At 37.2% G+C, this 26,954-nt stretch overlaps 1 protein-coding gene across 1 annotated transcript; it reads right to left on the reverse strand.

Moving 5' to 3' along the window:
• Positions 1 to 13,759: 13,759 nt before the first annotated feature.
• LOC101022234 (putative olfactory receptor 52P1) lies at positions 13,760 to 19,428 on the reverse strand. Its single transcript, XM_021933733.2, has one exon. It carries the CDS (start codon positions 15,847 to 15,849, stop codon positions 14,896 to 14,898), a length of 954 nt encoding a protein of 317 aa, XP_021789425.1. The 5' UTR covers positions 15,850 to 19,428; the 3' UTR covers positions 13,760 to 14,895.
• Between the last annotated feature and the right edge of the window lie 7,526 nt (positions 19,429 to 26,954).

Here is a 26,954-nt window from a genome sequence, read left to right on the forward strand (position 1 = left end):
AATTCAGCCTTTTTGACTTTTGCAGCAAGAGTAGTTTCTTACGAGCCTAAAATTAGAGTCATAAGAACCTTTCATTTTGATAAAAGCTCTCTATCCTTCTTCCTGGAATCCAGTGTCTACTTCACATTGTTTGTGGAATATTCATTCCACTCTTCGTAACATGATTTCTTTATACTTGGTTCCATTATGACAATTTCTGGTTCTCAATCCCACTGATATAAAAGTTTAAGATATTTATTTAATATAATATTTATATTAAATATTAATATGTAGTATATTCATACATATTATCAGATGTTATATTAAATATATTATCTAAGATCTTTAATTAATATAATTAAGGTAAATATTTATTTATCATATATTGTTATAAATATTGATGAATATTCCTAAGGCAATGCTTCCCTGTATGGATGTCCAAATAATATCTGTGCGGGATAATTTTTTCTTGTTTATGGCATCTGCATTCTTCTATTAAAGATATGCCACACTGGGCCTATGTGAGTGAGTGTCTGAGGTGTTTCATAGTAAGGAATTGAAAAATGTGAACGTGTCGTAAAATACATTAGAAACATTTAGAGCTTCAACTCTTATTAGAATATAGAGACATAGAACAGATGAAGCCTGTACCCTAGAGATAAGAACTTAAGACAAAATCAACACATATTTAACTTACAAAGCATAAAAGATTTTAAAGTATTTATTAAACTTTTGTTCTTTGCAACTCCCCTCCAATGATTGTTTTTCATTTGGAAATGTGGTTTGCCCAGTTCCATTCATATATCTGTTTATAAGACAACTGAACACACAAGAGGCCAGTGGAAAATTACAGGGCATAACGTTAGGCAGAGTTGTGGTATAAGAGCAACTTAACCCACGTGGAAATGTACACATAGGTTTTTAGCTAAGAAATATTGCTTAAGTTTACAAACAAGCATAATTGTGCTTGGTAAATACATGTAAACATTTAACAATTATCATTTAGTTTCCAATAAATTTACTAATGAGATGGCAGCATGTCTTATCTATACTAAAGAAAAGAATTTAAGTGAGTTCCCAATAACCAAGAGAAGCTTTCTGTTAGGGTGCCAGAAGTGAGACACTAAGAAATTTATGGAGAATACCCCCAAAGTGTGATCTGCTTGTGCAGTCACCCCTCCCTTCTAGAAAGCCTTCTCTGTTTTCTCTAAGGCTTAGTTTGAATGAAACTCTGGAGACACCATTTATTTCAATGAGGCCATTCTTGACATGATCTTCAGCAGACAGTAGGCCAAGGCAGTAGGAATATATGCCCAAACCTCTGTAACTACCTAATTTTAGCAAATGATTAAAGCTGCAACATATAAACCCATCGGTTAGTAAGTCCAGTAACTACCTGTTGGCACTATTATTCTATCTGTTTCTGAACCAGATAAATACCTAATTCCTTCTGAAGCCTGGGCTTTGATAGCTTGCTTGTTTTTGGGTCAGTTCACAAAGACTCATGTCTGTAATCTGCCACTTCAGAGTAGATGAATCTATTTGAATATCATGGTATTTTCTATGTACTTTTTTGAATATACTGCATATTTTATGTTAATGCATTATAGTAACAACACATAAAGATACCCCAAAATAAATTCAGTGAGTTCTTTCATTCTCCTCTAGCTGACTGTATTTTATTTGGTAGAAACAACAGCCACCCAGCCATTAAAGTAAGAAATCTCAGAATTATCCTTACTTTTTTATTTAACTCTAGTAGTCAAGCAGTCATCAAGTCTCTTATTTCTGTTAGAACTCTTACCATATTCTTTGTATTTGTTTATTTTCATGTTAGTCTCCTTCATCAGACTGTGAGTACCAAAAGGAAGGTACAGAATTTCTGTAAACCCCCAATAAATTTCCAGGGGAGATCCGATGTTCCTGTACGTTTTCTCCAGCCTCTTAAGAATTTCATAGAGATGTAATCTTGTTACTGAAACTTCTGACCCTCTAGAGATTCAATTTATTTATACTTTTTGTCTACTTTTAATTAACTTTGTCTTCTTAGAATATGCTTTTTTTTTTTTTTTTTTTTTTTTGTGGAAGAGTCTCGCTCTGTCACCCAGGCTGGAGTGCAGTGGCCTGATCGGGTTCATGCCACTCTCCTGCCTCAGCCTCCCGAGTAGCTGGGACTACAGGCGCCCACCACCACGCCTGGCTAATTTTTTGTATTTTTAGTAGAGACGGGGTTTCACCGTGTTAGCCAGCATGGTCTCGATCTCCTGACCTTGTGATCCGCCCACCTCGGCCTCCCAAAGTGCTGGGATTACAGGCGTGAGCCACCGCCCCTGACTAGAATATGTTTCTTAAAAATTGTTTCTAGCATAAGTTATAAAACCAGAAACCAACTTTTAATGGAAGTTCACAAGGTTATTCCATAAAAGGTAGGTTGTTGAATACATACATTTGTGTACATATGTGCGTGTGTGTGTGTGTGTGAATGTGTGTGTAATCAAATAATCCTCCAGGATTATTTGATTACTCTTCTCCACTGCCAAGTCGTATTATAATTCAAATACCCACATGTCTCTTAGAAATGTTTAATATCGGGGTGGGGGGGGAGCAAGATGGCCGAATAGGAGCAGCTCCAGTCTTCAACTCCCAGCGCCGACACAGAAGACCCCTGATTTCGGCATTTTGTTGCGAGGTACTGGGTTCATCTCACTGGGAGTGCCAGGCGATCCGTACTGAGGTCCCAGCTGCTGCAGCCCGACCAGCTAAGAGCTGAAGCTGGGGCAGGCATTGCCCTCACCTGGGAGGCGCAAAGGGAATCCCTTTTCCTAGCCAGAGTTAGACACACACACAACACCTGGAGAATAGGGTAACTCCACCCCAATGCTGCGCTTTGAGCAAACAGGCACACCAGGAGATCATATCCCACACACTGGCCAGGAGGGTCCCACACCCACGGAGCCTCCCTCATTGCTATCACAGCAGTCTGTGATCACCAGCAAAGGCAGCTTGGCAGGCTGGGAGGCGCCCGCCACTGCTGAGCTTAAGTAGGTAAACAAAGCTGGGAGGCTCCAGCCTGGGTGGAGCTCACAGCAGCTCAAGGAAACCTGCCTGTCTCTGCCAGGCTCCCACCTCTGGGGGCAGGGCACAGTAAACAATAACAAAGCAGCGGGCACCTCTGCAGGCAGCACAAGCTTGACTCTGTCTGACAGCTTTGAAGAGAGCAGTGGATCTCCCAACACGGAGGTTGAGATCTGAGAAGGGGACAGACTCCTGCCAAGCGGGTCCCTGACCCTAGGTAGCCTAGTGGAACATCCCCACTAGGGGGCAGTCTGACACCCACATCTCACAGGGTGGAGTACACCCCTGAGGAAGCTTCCAAGCAGAATCAGACAGGTACACTCGCTGTTCCCGAAATATTCCTCTTCTGCAGCCTCTGCTGCTGATAACCAGGCAAACAGGGTCTGGAGTGGACCTCAACAGCCAACAGACCTACAGCTGAGGTCCTGGCTATTTAGAAGGAAAACGCTATCAAACAGAGGAGGACACACCACCTAAAACCCCATCAGTACATCACCATCATCCAAAGACCAGAGGCAGATAAAACCACAAAGATGGGAAAAACCAGGGCAGAAAAGCTGGAAATTCAAAAAATAAGAGTGCATCTCCCCGGCAAAGGGCGCGGCTCATGTAACAACGGATCAAGCTGGGTGGAGAATGACTTTGATGAGATGAGAGAAAGCTTCAGTCCATCAAATTTCTCAAACTAAAGGAGGAATTGTACCCAGCGCAAAGAAACTAAAAATCTTGAAAAAAGTGGAAGAATTGATGGCTAGAGTAATTAGTATTACAGAAGATCATAAACAGAAATGAAAGAGATGAAAACAGAGGCACGAGAAATGCAGTGACAAGATACACAAGCTTCAGTAACCGACTCGATCAATGGAAGAAAAATTATCAGCGATTGAGGATCAAATGAATGAAATAGAAGCGAGAAGAAACAAAGAAAAAAGAAAAGAAAATGGGCAAGCCAAAGTATGCGGGATTATGTAAAAGACCAAATCTACGTCTGATTAGAATTTTCTGAAGTGAGGGGAAAATGGAACCAAGTTGGAAAACACTCTTCAGGATATCTCAGGAGAACCACAACCCTGGTAGGGTGAACCAACATTCAAATCCGGGAAATACAGAGAAGCGCCACAAAGATGCTCCTCCAGGAAGAGCAACTCAAGACACATAATTGCCAGATTCACAAAGTTGAAATGAGGAAGGAAAAAATCTTAAGAACCAGAGAGAAAGGATGGGTTACACCCACAAAGGGAAGCCCATCAGACTCACAACCAGATCTCCGGCCCAGAAACTCTCCAAGCCAGAGAGTGGGGCCAATATTCCAGCATTCTTAAAGAAAAAGAATTTTAAACCCAAATTTTATATCAGCCAAACTAAGTTTCATAAGTGAAGGAGGCAAATCCTTTACAGATAAAATGCTTAGAGATTTTGTCACCACTAGGCCTGCCTTACAAGAGACCCTGAAGGAAGCTCTAAACATGGAAAGGAACAACAGGTGCACCAGCCATGGCAAAACATGCCAAAATGTAAAGACCATCAGTAGGAAGAAACTGCATCAACTAACGAGCAAAATAACCAGCTGATTAATATCATAATGGCAGGATCAGTTCACATAACTTTCAAATGCACTGAAGTAAATGGACTAAATGCTCAATTAGAGACTGAACTGTAAAAGAAGTCAAGACCCATCAGTCTGCTGTATTCCAGGGGCCATCTCACACACCAGAGACATGCAGGCTCAAAATAAAGGGATGGAGGAAGATTTACCAAGCAAAATGGAGAACAAAAAAAAAGTGAGTTTTAATGCTATTCTGATAAAACAGACTTTTAAACCATCAAAGATCAAAAGAGACAAAGAGGCCATTACATATTTGGTAAAGGGATCCATTCAACAGGAAGAGCTAACTATCTAAATATATATGCACCCAATACTGGGAGCACCCAGATTCATAAAGCAAGTCCTTAGAGACTTACAAGAGACTTAGACTCCCATACAATAATAATGGGAGGCTTCCTCCACTGTCAGCTTGTTGGGCAGATGTAGCAGAGACAGAGAAAGTGAACAAGGATATGGGAATTGAACTCATCCTGCGGCAGACCTAATGGGCACCTCCTATAGAACTCTCCACCCAAATCAACAGAATATAGACCTCTCAGCACACACATCGTGGTTCTCCAAAATTGACCACGTAATTGGAGTAAAGCACTCCTCGTGAAATGTGCAAGAACAGAAATTATAACAAACTGGCTCTCAGACCACAGGTGCAAATCAAACTAGAACTCCGGGACTAAAACTCTATCAAAACCGCTCATTACATGGAAACTAGACAACCTGCTCCTGAATGACTCCACTGGGTTGCATAACAGAATGAAGGCAAATAAAGATCCTTTAGAGCCAATGAACAAAGATACAACATACCAGAATCTCTGGGACACATCTAAAAGCAGTGTGTAGAGGAAATTTATAGCACTAAATGCCCACAGAAGCAGGAAAAGATCTAAAATTGACCTCAACATGCTTAATTAAAAGAACTGGAGGAAGCAAAACACATTCAAAGCTAGCAGAGGCAAGAAGAAACCAGCTAAGATCCAGGCAGACTGAAGGGAGATGGGGAGACACAAAAACCCTCCAAAATCAATGAATCCAGGGTTGGTTTTGAAAAGATCAACAAAATTGATGACAGACCGCTATAGAGATAATAAAGAAGAAAGAGAAGAATCAAATCGGCCTTAATAAAAAATGATAAAGGGGATATACCACTGACCCCTGAAGCCCTGACTACCATCAGAGAATACTATAAACACCTCTATAAATAAACTGGAAAATATAGAAGAAATGGATAATTTCCTGGACACTTACACTCTTCAAGACTAAACCAGGAAAGAATTTGAATCCTAGGAATAGACCAATAGCAGGCTCTGAAATTGGAGGCAACAATTAATAATACCAACCAAAAAGTCAGGACCAGGGTGGTTTACCTTTGAATTCTACTGAAATTTACCGAGGAGGTGCATTTTTCATTCCTTCTGAAACTATTCCAATCAATAGAAAAGAGAATCCTCCTAACTTCATTTTATGGGCTATCATCCTGATACCAAAGCCTATGAGATACAACAAAAAGAATTTTAGACCAATATCCCTGATGACATGATGCAAAAGATACTCAATGAAATGCTGGCAAACCCGGTTCTTAGCACATCAAAAGCTTATCCTACCATGATCAAATTAGTTCATCCCTGGGATGCAAAGGCTAGTTCAACATTAGCAATTCAATAAACATAATCCAGCATATAAGCAGAACCAAGACAAAGTGCATGATTGCTCTCAATAGATGCAGAAAAGAGCTTTTGACAAATTCAACAGCCTTCATGCTAAAGCAGCTCAATAAATTCGAGTATTGATGGGGCATTACCTCAAAAATCATAGAGCTATTATGACCAAACCCACAGTAATATCATACTGAATGGGCCAAAACTGGAAAAATTCCTTTGAAACTGGCACAAGACAGGGGATGCCCTCTCACCACTCCTATTCAACATAGTGTTGGAAGTTCTGGCTGGGGTGATCAGGCAGAAGAAATCAAGGGTATTCAGTTAGGAACAGAAAAGTCCAAGTGTCCACAGATGACATGTTGTGTATATTTGAAAACCCCATTGTCTCGGCCCAAAATCTCCGTAAGCTGATAAGCAACTTCAGCAAGTCTCAGGATACAAAATTAATGTGCAAAAATCACAAACATTCTTTGTTATGAGCCGAGCAGAGAGCCAAATCAGGAATGGGCACGTTTCACAATTGCTTCAAAGGAATAAATACCTAGGAATCCATACAAGAGGGATAAAGGACCTCTTCAAGGAGAACTACAAACCACTGCTCAGTGAGAGGCAAAGGGCTGGCAAATGGAAGAACATACCATGCTCTTGGATAGAAAAAGTCAAATAATAAATGGCCATACTGCCCAAGGTTATTCATAGATTCAATGCATCCCACCAAGCTACCAAGCTGAGTTCTTCACAGAATTGAGCTGGCACAAGTTCATATGGAACCAAAAGAAGCATCTCCAAGACAATCCTAAGTCAAAAGAATAAAGCTGGAAGCATCCATGCTACCTGACTTCAAACTATACTACAAGGCTACAGTAGCAAAACAGCATGGTACTGGTGCAAAACAGAATAGACCAATGGAACAAGAACAGAGTCCTCAGAAATAATACCACACACATCTACAAGCCATCCCCAGTCTTTGACAAACCTGATAGAAACAAGAAATGGGGAAAGGATTCCTATTTAATAAATGGTGCTGGGAAAATTGGCTAGCCATAAGTAGAAAGCTGAAACTGGATCCTTTCCTTACTCCTTATACGAAAATTAATTCAAGATGGATTAGAGACTTAAATGTTAAGACCTAATACCATAAAATCCTAGAGGAAAACCTAGGTAGTACCATTCAAGGACATAGGCATGGGCAAAGCTTCATGTCTAAAACACCAAAAGCAACGGCAGCAAAGCCAAAATTGACAAATGGATCTCATTAAACCTAAAGAGCTTCTGCGTAAAAGAAACTACCATCAAATTGAACAGGCAACCTACAGAATGGGAGAAAATTTTGCAAATACTCATCAAAGGACAAAGAGGCTAATATCCAGAACCTACAAAGAACTTCAAACAAATTTACAAAGAAAAACAAACAACCCCATCAAAAGTGGGCAAAGGATATGAATAGACATTTCTCAGAAGAGACATTCATACAGCCAACAAACACATGAAAAATGCTCATCATCACTGGCCATCAGAGAAATGCAAATCAAAACCACAATGAGATGCCATCTCACACCAGTTAGAATGGCGATCGTGAAGAGATCAGGAAACAACAGGTGCTGGAGGATGTGGAAATGGAACACTTTTACAGTTGGTGGGATTGTAAACTAGTTTAAGCCATTATGGAAAACAGTATGGCATTCCTCAAGGATCTAGAACTAAGAGTATTGCCATATGACCCAACCATCCATTACTGGGTATATACCCAAAAGGATTATAAATCATGCTGCTATAAAGACACACATACCGCATTATGTTCATTTGCAACACCTATTCTAATAGCAAAGAGACTTGGAATCCAGCCCAAATGTCCATCAGTGACAGATTGGGTTAAGAAAATGTGTACATATATACCATGGAATACTATACGGCTATAAAAGGATGAGTTTGTGTGTCCTTTGTAGACATGGATGCAGCTAAGGAAACCATCATTCTTAATGACTATCACAGAACAGAAACCAAGCACCATGTTCTCACTCATAGGTGCAGGGAACTGAACAATCAGAGATCACTTGGACTCGGGAAGGGGAACACATCACACACACCCAGGGGCCTATCATGTGCAGGAGGGGGAGGGGGAGGGATTGCATTGGGATACCTGATGTAAATGACAAGGTTGATGGGTGCGAAAAGCACACCAGCAAGGCACAAGTATACATATGTAACAAACCTGCGTTATGCACATATGTACCTACAACACAGTATAATAATAATAATAAATAAATTTAAAAAAATAAATAAATAAAATAAAATAAAATAAAACAGAAAAAAAAAAAGAAATGTTTAATATCATTTACATGTTTACATATCTTTCTCCTTTATTTCCACTTACTTTACGTTGGATACTATTTTACAATTCATAATATATTGCAGATTATAGTAAAAATAACTGCTCTCTATAAATCCTCAAATGATCATTTTTCACTGTAGCCTTCAGGAAAATGTGCACATGTGGAAACGGTTAAAAATATGATAGTGTTGGCCAGACGCGGTGGCTCACGCCTGTAATCCCAGCACTTTGGGAGGCTGAGGTGGGTGGATCACGAGGTCAGGAGATCCAGACCACCCTGACTAACATGGTGAAACCCCATCTCTACTAAAAATACAAAAAGAAATTCACCGGGCACGGTGGCGGGCGCCTGTAGTCTCAGCTGCTCGGGAGGCTGAGGCTGGAGAATGGCCTGAACCCAGGAGGCGGAGCCTGGAGTGAGCCGAGATCGCGCCACTGCACTCCAGCCTGGACGACAGAGCGACTGGGCGACAGAGCAAGACTCCGTCTCAAAACAAAACAAAACAAAACAAACAAACAAAAAATATGATAGTGTTTGCCATTGAATCAGGAAGCTCTCTGTGTCAAGTTGGCAGTTATGGTTGCTTTATAACAGGCTATTTGAGTGCTCAACATGCCCCTCCAGTCTGGAGGGCTGATAGGTTCTTTAGGAGATTTAATATCAAAGAAAAAGGGAACTGGGAAAAGTCTAAACACAAAGCAGTAGCCATATTCCTCTGGCACAGCCATGTTAACACTGTAAACTCCTTGGAGCTTGTATGTGCTTAGTGTTCCTGTGTTTCTCCTGTAAAGACCATAGTCTCCAGAGACTGTCCCATGGTGGCCAGTCAAATAAGATGCCAGGGATACCAATAAAATATGTAGTTTACTTTCAAAATCAAAAAGAAAACTGATAAATGAAAATTAATTTAATGTAGACAAGCTATCCGAAATTTAAGAGAAAAACGTTTCAAGCTCTTTTTCTAAAGCATTATTTTTCTCATTCTTTTCTCTTTCTGTTCCTCGGAGAGCATAATTTCAATTGACCTATGATGAAATTTACTGCTTCTTTCTTCTGATATCCAGATCTGCTGTTGACCCCTATGTAATCATTTTTAACTTTAGTTGTTTTTTACAACTGTGGTTTTTAAATATTTTTACTAACTTAATTCTTTCTTGAGTTATTGTTGCCATGGTTTTATAAAGGTTCTTCAACTATCATTTCCTTTATTGCTTGATATTTAAAATGACTAAGTTCTACTTATTTCCTTCTTTAGTCAAACATCTGTTACCCCTCAGGAAAGCTGCTGTTGAAATTTTCCCCCTCTGTATATAAACTATACTATCCTGTTCCCTGTGTGTCTTGTATATTTTTTGAATACCAAAAATTTTTATATAATATAATGTGTCAGTTGTAAAAATTGGCTTCCTTTATATACTCAGTAATGTTTCAGTTGTTTTGTTTTTACTACTTTTTGTTGTTTTTGCTGTTATTGACCTTCTTAGATTAATTATATTAATTACATAAAGTATTTATTTCTCATAGTGTGTGGACTCACAGTTCTCTCTTTGCTACCTCAGTGATTCACTAGTAATTATTCAGAGATCTCCTTAAATATCTTGATCCAATAATTTTTCTACTCTTTGCCAAGGGAATCCCTGTATGGTGGTATAGCACTCCTTCAACATTTTGGCAGCTTACAACTCCATCTTAGACTTCATGTCCCCTTGTGCATGTTCTCAAGATGACCCAGACATGAGAGGTGGAGACACTTGCAGGTCTTTCCTGGCTATATGCACAGCCCTGAACATGCCCATTGCCTTGTAAACTACAAGGAATATGTCAGAGCTTTTCAAAATTTTCTATGGAGATCTCATTTCTAAAGTCTTCCTTTTAAGTTTTCAGCCAGACTCTTGTTTGCCCCAACTAGTATTACAATATCAGACAACATCAGACAAATGTGATGCAAAACAATCAGGCAACTGTGATGTTAAGCAATTGCCTCTGATTGTTCTTAGTAAATGCATTGGTGATAGGCTTTCTTGCACACAGTGAGCTGAGAATCAGATCAAAGGACAATGCACCTGAGTGGTTTTTTGTTTGTTTGAGGAGCTAACAGAGGTCTAATAGTAATAATGCTTGAGATGAGGAGAATTTTTGTGGAGTTCCAATACTGCTCTGCCCCTTTTGTTGACCACATGCCTACAAGTTTTTACAGTTACTATATTTCTGAAAGTGATGGTTTTCAAGAATATGGCAGTATTTGTTAGAGGAATTAAAGTAAGACAAATTAAAAGGTTGCAAGTACTTCCCTTATTATTAAAGCTTAGCAGTTTTCTTTTGAATAAATGGTCCTCAAATTTTTGCTAGTTTTTGCTTAAGTTCCAGGATTCTGAAAATATTGGTTTTAATATTGTTACTGGTGATTTTTAAATTATTTTATAAATTAGTAGATTTACCAAGATATAAGTGCTTTTTCAGAAGTCATTCCTCACTCACCTTAATTTATGAAGCATTTTTCTTTTAAACATATAGACTAATAGAATAAATTTTTATTAAAAATTTAAAAATATATTACTATGTTTACTGATTTGAAATGTTTCTAATAGGAAGTAATCAGTAATCCTTATTACTAATTCAGGAATATTATTTGCCTTTTTTTCCCTGAGTACATTAAGATTATTTTTAGCCATTACCTATTTCGCTGTCTCATTATATTTAGCAATTACCTATCTCACTGTCATATATGGAAGTGTGGCACTTTTGTATGTTTATCCTCACTGTAATTTACTGAATTTCTTGAACCTGGGTCAGTATTTTTGCTAAAACTAAAAAGAAATAGGCAATTGCTTAATCTTATTCTCCTTTTACTGGTTGTCCAATTATTTTGTAGACAGCTTGGTATTGTTGCAGAGATTCCTAACGCTTTGTTCATTAAAAAATATTTTATTTCATTCACTTTTGGTGGAATTTTTTAAATTTTAATACCTCTAATTTTTCTAATCTTTTTTAGTATCTAATAATATGCGGTGAAGCCCAAGCAAAGTATTTATTTCATATTTGTATTTTTATTTCTATAGTTATTATTTTGTACCTTTTTATACTTATTTATCTGTGGCAGTTCTCCATTTATTTGCTTATTATAATCAGTTTTTTCTTTAGTGTTTTATGTATTCATAAAAGTATATCTGCTAATTCCAGTATTTATGTTATAATTTTAGCATCTAAATATCTGTAATATCTGCAAGCATGTATTTATTTATTTATTTATCTGCTGTTAGTCATTTGTCTCTTTCTTTACCTACTTAGCATTTTTTTCATGCTTAACATTATGAGTGCTACAATAATGAAAGTTTGTATTTTTTAATTCTTCTTGAAATATTTGCATTTTTAAATGATTTATTAACTTCTATTTTAAGTTTGGGCATACATGTGCAAGTCTGTGATATGGGTAAACTCGTATTTTGTCCTGCTAGAGAATTAATTATACTAGAAGATTGCCTTGATTCTTTCCAAGTTTCCTTTTAGGTTTCCGTACCATAATTCTAGAGTTGCCATTAATCTACTGCTAATGTGGTTTAATTATTAAGGATTAACCATTAGGATAGTCAGTTCCAACTGACTGCAGGCAATGTTCAGAGAGATCTCTTCACTCTAGTTGGTCAGTACTCTAACATCTCCTGGCACTGAGTAATTCCTCGCTTCCCTAAGTATCTCACACCATCCCAGTTGCTTTACTCTCCCAGACTTTTGTTTTGCACAAGTGCAGTTTACAGATTATGGGAATTTATATGCAGATTTCTTAACTCTTTTCTGGCAACTTTCTTCCTCTCCAGTACCTTGCCCTGAAGATTCTAGCTACCACAGTTACATTATACTGTAATCCTTTCTTCCTCACCCAGCACAACTGAAGGTCTCAGTGTGTATTCTGCTTCTTTTTACCTTAGGAAACTATAAATAGAATTCTGGTGAGAATGTAAATGTCACTTCATGGGTTTCTCTTTGTGGAAGGATAGTATTTTACATGCATAAGTATATATATTGCCCATTGTCTGAAACATTTTCTTCTTATATTGTGTTCAATTTTATTTACTCTCCATGACTCTAGTATATAGGAATTTCAATTACCATACTTGAGTTATATAGCAACTAACCCCTAGAAACATAGTTTCAGTTTCAGTAATAAAGCTGTATGAACTGTGAGCAATTTCATTATACATGGTCTTTGATGCTACTTCTTCAATCTACAAAATACTGTGTAAATAACAGATGTGCATGATCCATGGCAAATCACATCATTTATTTCAAAGTCTTTCATAATGGCTTACTGTACATCTGTTCTTCACTTCACACGTAGACAGTGCCACGTCAAAAAGTATTGCCTCCTTATCTCTGAGTGATAATCCTTTGTGATTCAGGAATTCGCGGGGATATTTCATGACATTAAAGTGCCAATAATAAATGTTGAACATCATCCAAACTTAACAGTACAACAATTTGCCAACGTATAGAAAAGATGCTTGCTCTAAGACATCTAAGACAAGCACTGTTTAAACTACTCTCAGTAGTGTGTTTTTATAAAGAAATAAAATATTTTAAATCTCAATGTTTCTAATGTTTTAAATTACAGTGTACTGAATACGTATTAGTTTCACTAATTTCCTATATATTTACACATTTATAACTAACAGTAATTTTGACAAAATTGTCAGGGCTTTGTAGTGGAAAAAAGATGATTGATTTAATAAATACTTCTGAGTCTGCTGAATCTGTGTATGTAAAAGTCAGAACTCTTCTGCCACAATGTATGCTAAATTGGTTCCATATGCAGTGCTAATGCAAACAAAGAAAGTAAAATAAAAAAATAAACTTTTTATGGGAAAACATAAGAAAACTTATAGTGTACAGATAGTTCTCACATGGGACACAAAAGACACTAATCATAAAAGAAAAAAATGCTACGTTGAACTATATTCAAATATGAACTTTGGACCATCAAAACATAATTGTTCTGTGTTTGTTTTTGTACTGGTACTGTATTATTTTAATTACGATAGCCTAATAATATAGTTTGAAGTTGGATAATGTGATGCCTCTGGCTTTGTGTTTTTTGTTTTGTTTTGTTTTAGTTAGAATGTTTTGGCTTTTCAAGCTTTTTCCTGGTTCCATATTAATTTTAGAATAGTTTTTTTTTTCTTTTTCTGTGAATAGAGACGTTGCAGGTTTGACAGAAATACCGGTGGTCTTTCATCTCCTTCGTTGGTTGTATTACTATGTATTAAAATTTTTGTGGCTGTTATCAATGAGATTGTGTTCTTGATTTGACTCTTACCTTGAATGTTATTAGTGTATCAAAATGACACATGGACCAAAGAATAGAGAACTCAGAAATAAAGCTGCAGACCCACAATCATCTGATCTTTAACAAAGTTGAGGAAAACAAGTACTAGGAAAAGAACTCTCCATTTAATAAATAGTGCTGGGATAACTGGTTAGCCGTATGTGAAAGAATGAAACTGGCCGTCTACATTTACCCATAATTAACTCAAGATAGATTAAAGATTTGAATGAAAGATTCCAAACTATAAAAATCCTAGAAAAAAAAAAAAACTAGCAAATACCCTTCTCAACAGTGATCTTGGCAAATAATTTATGGGTATGCCCCTGAAATCTATTGCCAAAAAAACCCCCAAAAATATCAGAAATGGGACCCTCTGAATCTAAAATAAAATTTTAAATTTTTTAAAAAGACATAATTAATATAGTAATAAGACAATCCATAGTTTTAAAAAACTATTTCCAATACATATAGCTAATAAAACTTATGTATCCTAAATATACCATGCCCAGTGGTGACATCATTTTTCAAAAAGAAGTCTGACCAAACAAACTGAAATTCTTCAATTTTTTTGTAACACTTATTTAGTTATTTCACATTTGTGGATGAAATATAAAATAATAACAAAATTATCAATATTAAATCATATATAAAGTAATAAAATAATTATTAAAATATATTAAATGTCTTCCATGTGGCAAACTTTGACAATTTCTGATTTATTTTTATTTCAAATAGATATGAACAGAAAACATAAAAAAAATGACAAAAGGTAGTATTAAACGAAGTGAATGTACAACATCAACTATTTCTGCTACAAGGCATATAAGAAGCAAGAAAGAGAACTTTGGAGATCTGATTTGAGGTATTCCGCAGGGTAACCATGTCTTTAAGAGCCAGAATACAAACTAGGGCTGGTATTTCCATGTTTTACTTACTAGAAATCTTTTTCTTTGAGAAAAACAGACCCATCACTTGGTCTCTAATCTGCTTGGTCTTGACACCATATACCAGGGGATTGACTGTGGGGGGAACTAGAAGGTACAAACTTGCAAAAATTATGTGGATACTTGGAGGTACCTTCTTGCCAATGCGGTGAGTTAGGAAGCTAAAAAGTGCAGGCGTATAGAAGACAAGAATAGTGCAGACATGGGCAGCACAGGTGCCCAGTGCTTTAGAGCGGGCATTCTGGGAAGAAAGACGAAAGACTGCCTGAAGGATTTTGATATAGGACGTGGCAATGAGCCCTAGGTCCAATATCATCACTGAAAGGGCCACAGAGATTCCATATGCTCTGTTAATGAAGGTATTGGCGCTGGCCAACTTCACCACAGCCATGTGCTCACAATACGCGTGATTGATGACATATTTGGTGTAATACGGTAGCCTCTTAATAAGAAGAGGAGAGGGCAAAACCATTAGGATAGCTCGAATTACACCAATGGCACTCACTTTAACAACCACTGGTGTCGTCAGGATGGTTGTATAACGCAGTGGGATGCAAATAGCTACAAAGCGGTCAAAGGCCATGGCAACAAGAAGGGCTGACTCAATAATGCAAAATGTGTGGATGAAATACATTTGTGCTAGGCAGATATTAAAGACAACCCTGTGAGCATCAAACCAGAAGATTCCAAGCATTTTGGGTGCTGTGGAAGAGGCAAGAGCCATGTCATTCACTGCCAGCATGCAAAGGAAAAAATACATAGGCTGCTGGAGGCTTGGTTCTAGCTTGACAGTAACAATGATTACACTGTTCCCCAGCAGGGTCAGGACAAACAGGAGGAAGACAGGGATGCCAATCCAGCAGTGAAAATCTTGCAAACCAGGAATACCAATCAGGAAGAAGGATGAGATGTGGTAATGTGTAGCATTGTCTCCCATATTAAAACTTGAGAAGTTGTATGTTTAATTCAAAGTAGGCAGGCAAAGCAGGATTACAATGCGATTTTTCCATGATTCTGCATGTGGGAGAATCCAGGCATACTGTGTAATAGCCTACCTGAAGAGCTGACATACATTTCCTGGTAAACCATTTCACCATTCGGAGTTCCCACATATTCTTCTGAAAATGAGAAGATTTAGTGTATTTATTATTTTATTTTTTCTGAGTTTTGAAAGTTCATTTAATTCTACTACATAATTTCTATTTCCTCTAAGAAAAGTAGATAGTAATAATGTAACCTCATCCTGTGCCAAAGCAAGTGTTGGATTCTGTGACACCAACAGTCTTAGAACAAAAACCAAGCTGTGTTTTCAAGGAAATTTACATAAAATATGAAGACAAAGACACATGAACACACACATTCATGCACAAAATGATTAACAGGTGTTTCAACATGCAACTACTTTTAAATAATACTGTTATCCTTAGGAAGTATAACTTAATCAGTAATTCAGAATAAGATTTCCTAACACTAAAGAATAAAAAAAATCAAAATTAATGACAATATATGCTTTATTATGCATCAAAGGCAAATGTATGTATATTTTAGGTTAACTACTTAAGAAGATTTAAAGATGAACAGAGTAACACAACCATGTAAAAGTAATGAGAGATTTTATTTCCCAATTCTAGCAAATGGTTTAAAATTGCAATAAATAAGAACATCAGTTAATAAGTCCAGCTTATTTTCTACAAATTGAGGGATTTAATCTATAGACTCAGCTCTGCCTCTGGCTCTTGCATCTACCTGCATTATGAGAGTAAAGAGCAAAGCATCTATAAATCAGCCTTTTAAAAAATATATACAGCAAGAGTAGCTTCTGATAACTCTTGCTCTGATCATATCCTTTAATTTTGATAACAGCTCTCTATCTTTCTTCCTAGAATCCAGTGTCTACCTCCCACCAAGAGTGTAGAATACTTGCTACACACTTATATTTTCTCCTATTATGGCAATTTCTGGTCCTAAACTTCACTGATGTAAAAGATTAAGATATCTTGATGAATATATCCTTATCACATATTGTTATAAATATTAACATGTATTTCTAATGACAATGCTTCTTGCCTCGATGTCCAAATAATACCTGTGTGGGAGAACGTTTTCTTGTTTATGGTATCTGCGTTCTACAATTAAAGATATACTATGCTGGACCTATGTAAGTGAGAGACTGAAGTGTTTCATAGTAAAGAATTTAAAAAATTTACTGTGTCACAAAACATGTTAGAAACACTCAGAGCTTCAACTCCTACTAGAACACAGAGTCATGGAACAGATGAAGCCTGTAACCCCACAGATAAGAACTTACACAAAATGAGCAAATATTTAACATTCAAAGCATGAAAGCTTTAAAAGTATTTATTAAGTTTTGCTCTTTGCAACTCCTTAAATGGCCGTTTTTCATTTGTAATTATGCTTTGCCATGTACCATTAATGTATTCGTTTCTGGGAGAATCAGATACACAAGATGCCACTGGAAAATAATAGGGTATAATGTTATAATGTTAAGCATAGAGTTGTAGTTATAAGAAACAACGTAAGCCACCTAGAAATGTATACATAGATTTTAGTGAAGAAACATTGCTTAAGATTACAAACAAGCATAATTGTGCTTGGTAAATACATATAAATATTTAAAAACCATTATCATTTAGTTTCCCATGAATTTACTTATAAGATGGCAACATTTCTAATCTATACCAAGAGAAAAGAAGTAAAGTGACTTCCCGCTAACCAAGAGAAGCTTTCTATTTGGGTGTCCGAAGTGAGACACCAAGAAATTTATGGAGAATACCTCCCAAAGTGTGATCTGCTTGTGCAGTCAACCCTCCCTCATAGAAAGTCTTCTCTGTTTCTTCTCAGGCTTAATTTGAATGAAACTCTAGAGACATCCATTTGTTTCAATAAGGCCATTCTTGACATTATCTTCAGCAGACAGTCAGCCAAGGCAATAGGAATATCTTCCCAAACCTCTGTAACTACATGTTGGCACCATTATTCCATCTGTTTCTGAACCAGATAAATACCTGATTCCTTCTGAGAGCCTGGGCTTTGATTGTTTGCTTGTTTCTGGGTCAGTCCACAAAGCCCCTTGCTGGAACCTGCCAGTTCAGCATAGATGACTCTATTTCAGTATCATGGTATTTTCTATGCAGTCTTTATTGAAAGTACTACATATTATATATATCAATGCATTTTAGTGACATCACATAAATATACCTCAAACTAAATTCAGTGAGTTCTTTCATTCTCCTCTACTTGATTGTATTTTATTTGGTGGAAACAACAGCCACCCAGCCATTAAAGTAAGAAATCCCAGCATTATCCTTGTCTCCTTTATTTAACTCTAATACTTCAGACAAGCAGTCATTAAGTGTCTCATAGAACTCTTACCGTATTATTTGCATTTTGTTTATTTTTCTGTCAGCCTCCTTCATCAGACTGTGAGCACCAAAAAGAAGGTGCAGAATTCCAGCAAACTCGCAATAAATTTCCAGAGGAGATTAGATGTTCCTGTAGATCTTCTCTAGTCTCTTAATAATTTCACAGATGTTTACTCTTGTTCCTGAAGCTTCCGACTTTAGAGATGGTCAGTCTATTTACAGTTTTTGCCTACCCTTCATTCACTTCAGCTTCCTTCTTAGAATATCTTCCTATAAAATTGTTTTTAGCATGAGTTGCATAACCAGACACTACCCTTTAGTATAACTTTTCAATGTTTTTCCTTAAAAAGTAGCATATTGACTATAGCTTTTTGTGTGTGTATATATGTGTGTGTGTGTTTGTGTGTATTTGTGTGTGTGTGTGTGTATCTTCTAGGATGATTTACTCCTCTACTAGAAATTCACATTAATTCAAATGTCCACATGTCTTTTAGAAATGTGTAACATTATTTGCATGTTTATACATTTTCCTTTCTCATTTACTTCCACCTGCTTTATCTTGAATACCATCTTACAGTACATAATATAGTGCAGATTGGAATTAAAAACCTGTTGTAACTTATTTTCTGCAAAATCACAAAAGATCATTTTTCACTGCAGCATCTAGGGAGATATCCATATGTGGAAACGGTTAAAAATTATGACAGCATTTATCATTAAAGCAGAAAGTCTCTCTGGCAAGTTGGTAGTTATAGTTGCTTTGTAATAGGCTACACAAATGCTCAGGAGCCCCCTCAAGTTTGGAAAGCTGTTATGTCCCTTAGGAGACGGAAAATCAAAAGTAAAAGGGAAACAAACATACAGCAACGTTCCTCTGGCACAGCCATGTTCACATTGTATGCTCCCTGGAGCTTATATGTGCTTAGTGTTCATGCATTTCTCCTATGAAGACCAGAGTCTCCAGAGACTGTCTTATGGTGACCAGTCAAATGATATGCCTGAGGTGCCAATCAAATGTGTAGTTAACTGGAGAAATCTAAAAGAAAACTTAAAAAAATACAAAAAACTAGCCGGGTGAGTTGGTGGGCGCCTGTAGTCCCAGCTACTCGGGAGACTGAGGCAGGAGAATGGCCTAAACCCGGGAGGCGGAGCTTGCAGTGAGCTGAGATCCGGCTACTGCACTCCAGCCCGGGCGACAGAGTGAGACTCCGTCTCAAAAAAAAAAAAAAGAAAACTAAGAAGTGTACATTAACTTAGTGCAGGCAAGCTATTTGAAAATTAAGAAAAACACATTGCAAATTATTTCTTAAGACAATTTTTCTTTATTCTTTCTTTCTGTTCCTCACAGAGGACAATTTCATTTGACCTATGTTGATATTTATTGCTTCTTTCTTCTGTTAGCTCATATCTGCTGTTGAGCCTTAGGTAATCATTTTTAACTGTAGTTATTTTTTACAAGCCTAGATTTTCTATACTTTTAATAATTTAATCTTGCTTGAATTCTTATTGCCATAAATTTTAAAAGATCCTTCAATTATCATTTCCTTTATCCCTTTATATTTGTAATGATTAAGATGAAATTATTTCCTTCTTTAGTCAAACATCTGGTATCCCCAAGGACTGTTTCTATTGACATTCCCCCCTCTGTATATGAACTATATTCTCTGGTGTCCCTGTGTGTCTTCTACGTTTCCGAATATTGAAAACTTTCATATAACATAGTGTGCAGTTGGAAAAGTTGACTTTCTTTCTCTCTGGAATAATATTTCAGTTGTTGATGTTGTTGTTTTGCTACTTTTTGTTGTTGTTTCTGTTAGTGACCTTCTTTAGATTAATTCTATAAGTAATATATAAAGTATTTTTCTTACATTATGTGAACTCACAGTCCATGCTTTGCTACTTTAGTGATCTATTAGCAATTATTCAGAGATCTCCTTAAATACCTTAAACCAATATTTTTTCTACTCTTTGCCAAGGGAATCCGTGTATGTGGTATGGCACTCCTTCAACATTTTGGCAGCTTACAACTCCATCTTAGACTTCTTGGCCCCTTGTGCATGTCCTCAAGATGACCCAGACACGAGAGGAGGAAATACTTGCAGGTCTTTCCTGGCTATATGCACAGCCCTGAACATGCCCATTGCCTTGTACATTACAAAGAATATGTCAGAGCTTTCTAAAATTTTCTATGGATATCTCATTTCTAAAGTCTTCTTTTTATGTTTTAAACCAGGCACTTGTTTGCCGCAACTAGTATTACAATATCAGACAAATGTGATGTTAAACAATGAGGCAACTGTAATATTAAGCAATTGCCTCTGATTGTTTTCAATAAATGTATTGGTAATAGGCTTTCTTGCATATAGTGAGCTGAGAGTCTTACCTTGAATGTTATTAGTGTATCAGAATGATACATGGACCAATGGAATAGATTAGAGAACTCAGAAACAAAGCTGCAGACCTACAATCATCTGATCTTTAACAAAGCTGAGAAAACCAAGTTTTAAGGAAAGAACTCTCCATTCAGTAAATGGTGGTGGGATAACTGGTTAGCCATATGCGAAAGAAGGAACTGGACCTCTGCCTTTCACCATATCCAAAAATTAACTCAAGATAGATTAGAGATTTGAATGTAAGACTATAAAAATCCTGGGGAAAAAAACTAGGAAATACCCTTCTCAACAGTGATCTTGGCAAATAATTTATGGCTATGTCCCTGAAATCTATTACAACAGCAACAACAACAACAACAAAAATCAGAAATGGGACCCAATTAAACTAAAGAGTTTTGGTGCAGCAAAAGAAACTATCAACAGAGTAGACAGACAACCTACAGAATAGAAGAATACATTCACATCTGACAAAGTTCTAAAATCCAGAATCTCTAAGGTAAATAAACAAATCAACAAGCCAAAAAAAAATAACCCCAATAAAATGTTAGTAGCGAACCAGAACACTTTTTATTTTTCTTTGAGACAGGATCTGGCTCTGTCACCCAGGCTGTAGTGCAGTGGCACTAACACAGCTCACTGCTGCCTCGACCTCCCTGGCTCAAGCAATCCTCCTGCCTCAGCCTTCTGGGTAGCTGGGACAAAGGCATGCACCACCATGTACAACTATTTTAAATTTAGACTGGATCTCACTCTATTGACCAGGCTGATCTCAAACTGCTAGCCTCAAGCAGTCCTCTCACTTGAGCTCCCAAAGTGCTGGGATTACAAGTGTGAGCCATGACACACAGCCAAACACACACTTCTTAAAACAAGATATACAAGTAGCCAGCAAACATATGTGAAAGTGTTCTTCATCACTAATCATCAAAGAAATGCACATCAAAACACCAATAAGATAACATCTCACACCAGTTAGAGCGGCTACTATTAAAAAGTAAAATAATCATAGATGCTGGTGAGGCTGCAGAGAAGATGGAAGGCTTATGAATTGTTGTTGGGAAGTAAATTAGTTCAGACCCTGTGGAACGTAGTTTAGAGATTTCTCAAAGAATTTAAAACACAGCTATCATTCAACCTAGCACAATTGCTGGGTACATACCCACAGAAAAATAATTTTTTCTACCAAAAACACACATGTACTCATATGTTCACTGCAGCGTTATTCATAACAGTAAAGACATGGAATCAACCTAGGTGCCTATCATCAGTAAATTGAATAAAGAAAATGTGGTACACACATTATGGAATACTATACAGCCATAAAAAAGGATGAAATAATGTCCTTTGCAGCAAGATGAATACAGCTGGTGGTCATAATCCTAAGCATGATTAACACTTGCACAGAAAATAAAATACCACATGATCTCATTTTTATAAGTGGGAGCTAAACATTGGGCATTCAAGGACATAAAGATGAGAACAGTAGACACTGTGGATGGCTAGAGGGTAGGGGAAGGTGGGAACACAGGTTGAAAACTACCTATTGGGCACTACGCTCACTCCTTGAGTGATGGAATTTACAATCCAAACTTCAGCATCACACAATATACTCTTGCAACAAACCTGCACATGTACCCTCTGTCTCCAAAATAAAATCTAAATTTTTAAAAAAAACATAATTAAAAAGAGTAATAAGGCAATCCATTGCTTTAAAAACTATTTCTAATACATATATCTAACAAAAGTTATGTATCCTAAATATAAATTAAAAAGATAGAAAATTCCAAATAAGTAAAATGAGATGGCACAAAAAATGTTCCAAAGTCATGAATGCAGGGATAGCGTAGACAATAATAATGAAAAGAGATGAACTACCTTCTTCCTTCTGTTTCAACTGAGTTAGAAAGTTAAATATAAAGATTTGACAATAGAAAGAAGATAAAATTGTGTAAATTAACATTATGTATTAAACAAGAACTATTCATGGGCACTGCACTTAAAAATATAGGACAATGACAAAAAATATTTTCCTATGTACAAACATTAACTCTCTCCCCTACCTAACACTAGCTGCTACTACTACCACCACTACCACCACTACTATTCAATACTCACTTTTTCTCAAAAAACAAAAAATCTTGCCCAAATTCCTTTTCTTTATCCAAAACTTATTGCATGATCTTAATATCCCTCTAATCTGGAAGTTGCTAATGTTTGCCATTATGTTGCTTTTCCCATAGGAGTCCTTTTCTGCACTTTTCCCAGTCATACGCTCATAGTACCCTCCTCATGCTCCTTGATACTGTCCCATCATACCTTCTGGATCTCAGTTACAAATTTGTAAAAGCCTTTGTTACATGGTTCAAACATTCTGTAGTTCCATTTGAACTTCTACTATTCTTTTCATGTCCACAAAATGTATTCAGATTAAACTTTTTCCATCATGCTACCACCCTAGTTTCTCCATTTGCTTGTTCCAATTACAATGTCCATCCATTTTTGTAATCACACTGTGTTCCCTATCACCCAACATTTCTTCCCATTTTCTTTCCTCATCTATCATTTATTCTGTTACCTACTGAGTCGGTAGACTTTTTTTTTTTTAAGCACAACTCCTGTGAAACTACTCTTGTGAAGGCAGAAATGCTGCTAAACTGGAACAATCTTGGAGTAGTCCATTCTGACATTGCTATGAATAATTACCTGAGACTGGATAATTTGCCAAAAAAAAAAAAAAAAAGGTTTAATTGCCTCACAGTCCTGCAGGCTATACAGGAAGATCGAGATATACTCGAGAGATCTCAGGAAACTTACGATCATGGCAGAAGGTAAGGGGAAGGGAGCATATCTTCACATATCAGAGAAGGAGAAAGAGCCAGTAAGAGGTTTTAAAGTGCCACACACTTTAAAACAACCAGATCTCGTGAGAACTCACTCACTATCATGAGACCAGCAAGGGGAAACCTGCCCCCATGATTCAGTCACCTCCCACCAAGCCCCTCCTCCAACACAGAAGGATTACAATTCCACATGAGATTCGGGTGGGGACACAGAGCCAAACCTTATCAGCACTCTACATACTGATATAGGAGTTAAAAAGAAATCACTTAGGCAAATAGTAAGGGTGTGAGAGTCTTCGGTAAGGCTTTCTCTAACGAAAAGCAGCCCTGAAATATTTTCTAACAAGCAGCAGCCTGTAAAGTTGAGCTGCAGATATAGACAAGCAAGCTGGAAGTTTGCACAGGCGAATGCCAGCAGGAACTAGAGACTTAGACATGTTCAAGATGGTGGCTCCATCTTCCCTTCTCTTTGTCAGCCACATGTAGAGACCAGACAAGATGGCACTGATCAATTGGAAAGCTCATTTGCATAATAAGATTAGGGTGGGGCCACTAGCCTTCATTAAGTACTATGTAAACGTCATACCTGTTGAACCAATCTGTAAGCCCTATGTAAATCAGACACCGCCTTCTCCAGCCTGCCTATAAACCTGCTGCAGTCTGCCACCTCCCCCTTTTCGGTCCTCTCTCTCTTGCAAGGAATTGCTCTCCTCTCTCCTTTTTTCTGTCTATTAAACTTTCCACTCCTTAACCTACCCACATATGTCCGTGTCATGAATTCTTTCTTGGCAAGAGACTACGAACCCCATGGTATATACCCCAGACAATGTAGCTGTTTCAGTTGGGTGTTCTCATCAGGGATCAAGACGAGAATGGAAGGTAGAATCATTGGTGTGGTAAGTATTGAGTGAACCTCAAAATCTGTCCTTTCATTCCAAAGATCTCGGCCCCCATTTTAGTATCAAATGAAATCAATAATGGGCCCCCATAAGTCATTTTAAAATACAATTATCAAGGTTGGCATTCTTAAAGACTCGGATGTCAGGTTTACTGTGGAGAAAATGGAGGATCCCCCCAATACCCACTGGTTGCTAGGCATATTGGCCACATTCGAACCAGCTTCCTTTCATGGAGGAAATAGTCATTGTGTAGGAATGGAAGAAGTCTTGGGGCAGCTGTGGATTTCTGGCCGGGGCTACCCCCAGTGTTATCCAAAGGCTTCTGGACTGACTCCAGCCTCCGACTGCCCCAGTGGGGTGTCAGCAACAGGATCTACAACTTTCCCATTGTAAATTTCTCTTTTCCTGTCTGTGATCATCATATCTCTTATCCTGTCTGTGTATGCATTGTACAGAAAGTTTTACCATTCAGGGAAGTAATCTTGTTTGGCAAGATCGGGGAATGTCTTAATAACTGGCGACATAGCTCACAGGAAGGCGTCTTTGTGATTTTATAGAAACAGAGGATTTCCCCCTCCACGGTTAGTGTCACTCTCTGCCCTTGGACTGAAGAGCACATGGCATTTCCAGGTCTCTCACCGCCCTTGGTCTGGAGAGCACATGGCATGTAAAGGTCACTCTGCCCTTGGTCCAGAGAGCATATGTCATATCAAGGTCAACACTGCCACCTAGTAGACTAGGGATCCTCTCCTTGAGTCATCTGTGAATGTGAAACTTTCCTCATGTGTTTTTATTTAAAGGATTCCATTCCAGAACTGTCTATTATCATTTGCCCCTCAAAAAAAAAATTATTCATGTATTTTATTCAATGTTATAGTTGCTTATGGTATAAAGCTATGTTCATTTACCATTATAACCCTCTTTCTTTATTAATAAATTTTGTTACTTCCTTGCTGATGCATTAAAGGTAAAAGTTACCTAATATATTTTGTTTGAGCTGTGAGTTGAAAATATCCCATAACGCCCTTTTACCATAACTAGTGTCTGCATTCAGGCACTCACAGTGAAAATATATGAGATTTGTGGTTTCAAGCCTGAGTTGTCTGTGGTTAGAGCTAAAATGAGAGAATGCTTTTCAAGTGTTTTTTGTTTTGTTTTGTTTTGTTTTGTTTCCTGTTTTTCAGAAGATCTGACTCACAGATGATACATACAAGAGTTGAAGCAAGTCTGGGATAAGAGTGAGGTCCAGAAGAGCATCAGTGACTCCTGGATTCAAACTCCACAGACTCTTTGGGTGAAAAGGGTTATCTGTATTTCTTGGAGAATGTGTGCCCCAAAGGCAGTTCCATCTTGCCCAGTGAAATTAAGATGTCAACCAATTTTTTGGAAAACAAAGGATGATTCATATTGTGAGGAATCCAAAAGAGACAGATGAACTCTGAGTAAATTTACAGAAATTACCATCTTGAATTATATGATTACCAGTGTACTTATGACACAAAACCGGATTGGGGATGCAGAGTGGAAAATGTAAAGGTGTTTCAGGCACTTGTTTTTCTTCTTTACTCCAAGTCCTACCTTTATTCTATTTCAGCACATTATTTTGTGTATTCCCCGCTTTTCTGATTTTTTTTCACTTGCTCTAGAGAAATTCTCCTTGTAAACACACCCATGTTGATATGTATCAACGGTTTCCTTAGTGTTACATGGTCCATTTGAAAGTGCCAGTATTCACCACATACGCACTATTGTTCTAAAACTGAGTTGGGTTCACTGGGAAAGAAAGTATAGAACAAATTAAAAGTGAGAATGTAGATGCAGTTGGAGAAAATTTGGTATCACTCTCATCTTTAAGATGTAATAGTATTAATATTAATAATAATTTGTAGTAGTAGTAATAAAATAACTGATACAGTTGTCTACAGTGATTCTGAAGATTTTACATGCAGTATACTACTTAATCTTTACAGTAGCCTTAAATTTTGTCCTATTTGTATCCAAATTTTATGGATAAGAAAATTGCTGCACATTAGCAGTTAAGAGTCCATCAAAAGACATACACTAGTAAGTGATGGTGCCAGGTATTAGATCGGTCAGAGACTGTCCTCTACTATGCTGTACTCCTTTTATTTGGGTATAGTTATTCTTCCTGGGAATAATGTGAATATCCTCTGAAATTAAAGAAACAAGTCTGTAGCCTCTTTTATAGATTTGATTGTAATATAAATATAAGAACCTAATTTTATGCACATCACATGACACTAACATTATTTTGAATAAGCGATATGGAGGCGTTAGTGTTTGAGAGGAATTAAGATATTTTATGGCAATTACCCTGTTGATTGAAAGACACTTTTCTCTGATATCATTAAATCTGCACTTGGTTTCACATAAATTCCATGTAATTTACCAGGTTATGTTGTGAGCTACAGAGAACTAGTTTTGTGAAATTTTGACTATAAAAATTTTGCCACATTTAGCTCACGTAGACATTTTTAGCAAATAAATAGGGATTAAAGTTTGATTC

Source organism: Papio anubis, chromosome 12, assembly GCF_008728515.1.
Source record: "Papio anubis isolate 15944 chromosome 12, Panubis1.0, whole genome shotgun sequence".
Classification (NCBI taxonomy): Eukaryota; Metazoa; Chordata; class Mammalia; order Primates; family Cercopithecidae; genus Papio; species Papio anubis.